The 6,610-nt window shown below is 35.3% G+C and overlaps 1 protein-coding gene across 1 annotated transcript in view; it reads right to left on the bottom strand.

Moving 5' to 3' along the window:
• Positions 1–2,249: 2,249 nt before the first annotated feature.
• LOC124947763 (protein big brother-like) overlaps positions 2,250–6,610 on the bottom strand; it is a 9,752-nt gene continuing 5,391 nt past the window's right edge. The window contains exon 3 of the mRNA XM_047490366.1: positions 2,250–6,020. Within this exon, the coding sequence (XP_047346322.1) occupies positions 5,661–6,020 (360 nt within the window). The 3' untranslated portion in view covers positions 2,250–5,660. The remainder of the gene's footprint in view (positions 6,021–6,610) is intronic.

Raw genomic sequence — 6,610 nt, 5'->3', positions numbered from 1 at the left:
TTAATACTATAAGTTTATATTATAATTTTTTGATAGCCACAAATAAATCATAGTAACGGTAAAGTAAATCATCCTATTGTCATTTTTTTATCACCCTCTATTAACGATGAAATTATATAACTATGAAATTTTTGAAGAATAAATTAAAAAAAGTAATGTACGATAATAAACAACACGCAATACCTTCTTAACAACTTGTCGAGCAAGTTGTTAACAAAAAGGCCGAATAGAAATCGCCATACGAATCTAATTGGCACTAATTTTCAAGACCTGCTAGCTTACAGTGTGCGGGAGTAGAAACGTAAACAGAAAAACCGGGGATACGCTCAATCGCTCGTATAATATTGACCCTCCCGTATATATCTATACGTGGAATGAGAAGAACGAATGGAACATAATACTGCTCACCGCCCCCGCCTGTAAACGAACTGCCAAAGCGTTTCATTCATTCCGGAAGGGAAGTCTGAGCTCGTATTGACAGCCGGTCATCAGGAGTACCGACGAAAAACCTAGTGCTCCTTTTTCAACGGTGGAGCTGGACTTTGTGTCGCTCGATCAGACAGAGAAACCCTCGTAATGCGATACGAGCGTATATATCAGGCTATACCTGAGTTGCTTTCTTCCAAACTCTGCCCATTTATGTGTCAGAGCACCTATGACTTTTCGACTTTTCATTCAGATCGTTGACTGATCAATTATTTCAAACATGGGGCCATGATTATACTGGTTATCACCCTCGTTTCATTTTCTCCTTTTAGAAATAATCGATCACTTATAAAAACAACCTTCTCATAACATATCGATTAGATACGTGCTAAAGATATTCAAAACCATTTGTTTTTAAAATGTACTTAATTCATCAGATAGGTCAAGTTGTGATGACATGGCCAAATAATGTTTTATCGACTTAACGACCTATCGTTTTGTCTCGTCATCGCATATGTCTCACACACATTGTCTTTCCTTAACTCGCATCGAATAAAATACTACTCAATACTGGCACCCAACGTCGTTGCTCAAAGTTTGTTCGCTAAGAATGAAAATACGAGGATAGGAGATGGTATAAAGGCCGTACTAGAGAGAACTATAGACGACATAGAATAATAGAGATGTCGTCGATGTCTCTACACTCACATACATGACGTGTAATTAAACATGCTCTCGCGCGAAATCGTGAAGTCGCGTGGCCTCCTTCTTGTCCTCCTGCGATCGTCGCTGATCCCCCGTGATGCTGGCAATTACCGAGGGTTTAGTATATGACTGAAGCTGTTGCGACACCGAGCGCAAAGGTCGGCCAGGGACCGTTGACAGTGAGAACCTTACCAATGTGCCCCAGCCACCCCCTGCTGCCCTGAATACCGATTCGACGAACGGCACGTGTCCTGCAGATTCGAATATTCATATCCTCTAACATTGTACTGATCTCTTTCTCTTTTTTTATTTCTCCTCTTTCCTATTCGAATATTTTCTTCATGAATATTTCGGAAAAAATGATCTCACATTTTTTTTCGTTGAATAGATATAGCCGATGTTATATGATCCCAAATTTTCATGTTGTAAATTTCAATTTGTAAATTCGAGACATAATATTCGTTGTAATTTTGTTACCTTATTCGAACGTCTGCCTTATCTATTTATCTATTGAAAAAACGATGAACGTTAATAACAGTTAGAACGTTAATAGATTTCTTTTGGTTATGTACGAGCAAAGGGTAGCACGTGCACGCTTATCGTGATTTATGGTTTTTCCTAGCAATGCTACAGTTGTTTTGCATTTAACGGGGGCGGGACTTCGAATTTAAATATCCGAATTGGAGTCGTATCTTGTTTGAAGAAGTATATCTACATATTTCTTTGTGTTTTTATGTATTTCAATTTACAAAATATGAAAAGAAGATAAACTAATGTTTAATTATCCTCAATAATAAAATAATAAAAGTTATAGCCATTTATTATCATTCTTTTTTTTTTATATATATATCTATTCAGGTTTAGAAATTCAATGCTAATAAACTTGCGAAGCAAAAATGTTAAACTCGTCGGAAGGAATGCAATATTCTTTGTCGACTGATAAGTCAAAGTATGCAAACTATTCCATTAACCATTTGTAATAAAATAAAAGAAATAGCCCTTCAAGGAACGCACATCTGTGAGGCGTGCAGAGCTATAGGGTCGTTTTATTAATTCACTCTCCCTGACTATTCGAACGAGTGCTCGTCGACGTAACGAAAGGAAAAAAAAGACAGGGGTGAACGGTCCTCTCTTACTATTTATTACCTAATTGCCGAGCTGTTACATTCGTAAATTATACTATCGGATACACAGGTGCTTCTCGCACGCACAATGCTCGCGATCATTTAGTTGAATTGTAATTACTTTCCACTTCTCATCTACTCGAAATAATTACACGAAATAAATGTTTGTCTTTCGACAGAATATAGCATATTTGAAATTTCTGTTATATATATGTTACATATATGTACGTTCGTAAAAAATTTCGAGGCACAAACGATTTCTAACGAACATTCGAATTTTATCCATTCCTACTCGATCGAACAGTTTTCGTGAGTAGACGTACATGTTGAATCCAACCGGTAGAGTCTACATTGAGCGAAGGCGGCCATCCGTGAAACGCATTTAGCTTGTTGGCACACAGAACTCAACGGGACAACGAGAGCCCTCCTATGTGCTTTGGTATTGTGCTTACGAACGTGTTCACGTGCATGTGTATAGTCAACAAAATTAATGATAAATCGACGCTTCTTAAAATCAGGAATATAATTTTCTTTGCGTTGTTATTTACAGAACAACAAATATTTAAATAAGGAAAAATAAAGAAAATATATTTATAGGTACTAATAAATGAATAACTATGAAGGACTATGTCTTTAATAATACTTTGATAATTCTGTTGATACAAGGAACGTAATAGATATATAAGAATTTTTTTGGATCTCAGAAAAATGTAATTCAAGGATAATCTCGATCCTTTTCATAGCCAGCACGTAGGTAACAGGAAGGGAGCGATTTACGTAATCTCCAACCTGCGATGTATCATCAAGGGATTATAGATCCTTCGCTATCTTTTTTCTCGTCTCTTCAGGTTGGTTACCCCACCTCTCCAACATCCTGTTTCCCTATTTTGTACATGGCAGTAACTATAAGTATCAGCTCCCTCTGTTCGAGTCCTTTCCAAAGACGATCTTTTAAAATGTTCAAGTAGAGAATTGTGAAGATCGGAGAAAAAATAGGAAAGATAAAGGGAGCGAAAGAAAATAACGTCGAACAGATGTTATTACGCCTCTTTTCCTTGACTTCTCCTGTCCAAATACGCGTGAAGAATGTTTGTATGTGTATAAACGTGAAAATAGAAGAATCCTACAAAAAATAAGTTTGTGAGATATTAATAAAAGTTCGAGTAAAGCTATCTTTCTAAGCTTTCATTATGCTCTTGTCAAACAAATGTCATTATTATGAATAATATGATGTTTCTACGATGAAACATTAATTTTCACGTTCGAACATAAGATTAAGATAATTTATTATTCTCGGTAAGATTCCAATTTTGTCGAATGCTGATCGATGATTGATTTTTCATCGGTCTCTTCTTCTCCTCTCCTCTCCTCTCTTTTCTATACCTACTTCAAGAAAGAATCAGAGTTATTTTGCTAGAACTCGAAAGGCCCTGGGGGCAAGAGTCATCAATTACGATTGGAAATAAATCGAAGGCAGATGCGACGAGTAGCTACAGGGCTAACACCGCGGGTGGCGGATTTTTCATCCCTTACCCCCTACGGATAATAGCACTGTTTGCTACAAATACAAAACGTTAGCACTAAACGTTCCAATCTCGGCTAACTTAAAGTCTTATGAAATTCCTATGCCGTTCGTTTGCTATACGGAAGACATCAAAATGAAATGTCATTTCATTGATCTTTTTTCCTTATAAAACATAATATTTATATCGTACTCTAAGCAAATGAATCTATTTTAAATTGTATAAAATATTAAATATTTCATTATTTTTTAATAATTATATATGCAGCGAAGAAATATTATCAAATCTTCACGTTTTCTCGTTACTAGCTGAAATTTAGATCATTACCATTTATCAGTCTTTCTTATATCGAGCACGTTCTTTAACAACGTAATGAAGTAGTATCTATATACATAGTTCGTTTTTGTAAAATATACGAGTATAACGATATGGTGTTTATCTACAGACCACAGGAAGTTAAGAAGGAGAGTGGCTGTTTTACGATAAAAATTTTTTGAAAAGACCTTCTTGACATGGGCATATAAAGTCGTCAAAACGTGTCAAGGTAATTCCAACAAACTCAACAAACTTTTCTTATTCTTATTTTTCTTTTCTTCTTCTACTTCTACTTCTACTTCTACTTCTTCTTCTTCTTCTTCTTCTTTGTCTTCCATGAATATACTTTCGTAAACATAGAACGATCTCGTGGGAAGTTTCGTATTTTCTTGTTCCCTAACTGGTATCGACTATCCGGAATCTGTAGGGTTTCTTCTTATAAGAATTCCTACGTGTACATTATCGTTTTACAACATCAAGCCCACTTAATTACTGTTCCATCAAAGAAATTTCGCACGTTATTGCCTTGCTTGTCTATTGAAACAGTCTCTACGTCAACCTGTATTAAGATATATGTTTGTATCTTATTTTGTTGCGTTCACACAGAGTATCACACATATATATTCGGTAGGAATTTTGTAATTCAATGATAATTATATTTCATCGAAACTTATATTTAAACTCTTTACAAATATGTACAAGATAACAAAAAAGGAGAAACTAAATAAAAAGAAAAATTTCCAACAAGCGTAGTGCTGAGCCAATAAAATGAATAAAATAAAATGCACGATGATGATTCATCGGGAAGTTGGGAATATACGAGTGGATATAATCGTGATTCATGTATTTCATAGTCGAACGTAGCCTCTGACGCAATGCAATCGCGACTTTCCTTTTCCTTCTTCTTTTCCGAGAAGCCTACTACTTTGTATTTTTGCATAGGCCACGTTCATCGTCGGTATCAAGAATACACTCATCATAGATTTAGAAAGGTCGTTATGTGTTTATAAATCATATTGTTAAACTACATACGCACGATTAAAGTGTTGGATACAAAATAATTGTCGTTTCAGTCGCATACATATCCTGACGGCATTCGTAGATTTCAACGCATAAAATCTGAACATAAAAACGTATCATCACAACATTTCAAAAAGCTGTATAAGCAAAAAGAAATATACCACAAACGTATGGTGGATTATTTATAAAATATTATTGAAAATCTATATAAAATCCTAATGTAAAATCAAAAGTCCGAACGAACAAACGATTCGCTGACAATTTCGTTAATATTTCTCTTAGACATACATAGATATATAGTGTATATATAATATATACAAAATACATCTAATTTAATTTTATCACCTAAAAGATCTCATTTTTACATTTATTATGGATGAAAGGACCTTTGACGATCATCATTGATTGATTATAAATCATCATTGATTAATTATGAATCCCTTAGATAGTTAAAGACTCGTACTATTACGAATATAGCCAACTAACGATATCACTCATCCAGTTTATCACTGTATCCTTGACACATTCATTTCTGAGACGTTGAGTCTCAGTACGCTCTCAGTCTGACCTCCATTTCTGGATCTTGTCGATGCGTCATATGAGGCTCGATCCCGGCACTAGTGGTACCTGTACCTCCTGTGCCAGTCACATGATGTCCCTGATGATGATGAAGGTGGTGATGATTAAGATGAGGAGGTTGAGCAGCTCCACTCCTATAAGCCTTCTCGTGCATATCTCGACCACGCCGACTGTAAACTTCCAGCTGATTGCGAAGATGAGCATCCTCCTCAGCAGCTAGTTCCTCGTCGTATTCCAAACAACCAACACCGTCTAATCTATCAAGGTCGATCCATCCTCGCCATCGTACACACACGCCGTTCATTATCAAGTGTGATCTTAGGTGTACCTGGAAATTTAACGAACACGGGTACACGTCAACTTCTTTTCTTCTTTTCTTCCAATATGAAATTAGTCGTTCTTTATTTGCGAATGTGTTTATTTCCTATTTTCTATTTTTTTTTAATCTAAAACCACGAAAATAATCTCAAGAAATTTTTGTAAAGAAATGGTAATAGATGGGTATGTTTATGAAACTTGATTTTGATGTGATTTCGGATATACCAAATGTTTCTTTTCTTCTTCTTTCTTTTTAATTATTGCAAATGAAGACAAACAGTTTTATTGTTTCACTTATTACATATATATCTGCACGATCACGTTTCCTATTACCTTCTTGCCACTAATATCCTTAAACGATTCTTATTTCGAGAGAACGATTACGCAAATTGGAAGGTACGATCACCGGTCTACCGTCGTTCTTGGTGTGCGAGATAAAATTGCGAGTTTGACCGTGCCAATCTTCGATATTCCCATCCGGGAAACAATAAACGACGAAAATATTGCTCAAGGAATTCTCAATTAAGATTTTTTTTTTCTCTTTTTAATTTTTATATACTAAAATTATAGAATGACATAGAATACAAAATACATCAAAAG

Source organism: Vespa velutina, chromosome 3, assembly GCF_912470025.1.
Source record: "Vespa velutina chromosome 3, iVesVel2.1, whole genome shotgun sequence".
NCBI lineage: Eukaryota > Metazoa > Arthropoda > Insecta > Hymenoptera > Vespidae > Vespa > Vespa velutina.
Note: the sequence above shows the minus strand (reverse complement) of the source record. Positions and strands in the feature narration are given on the sequence as shown.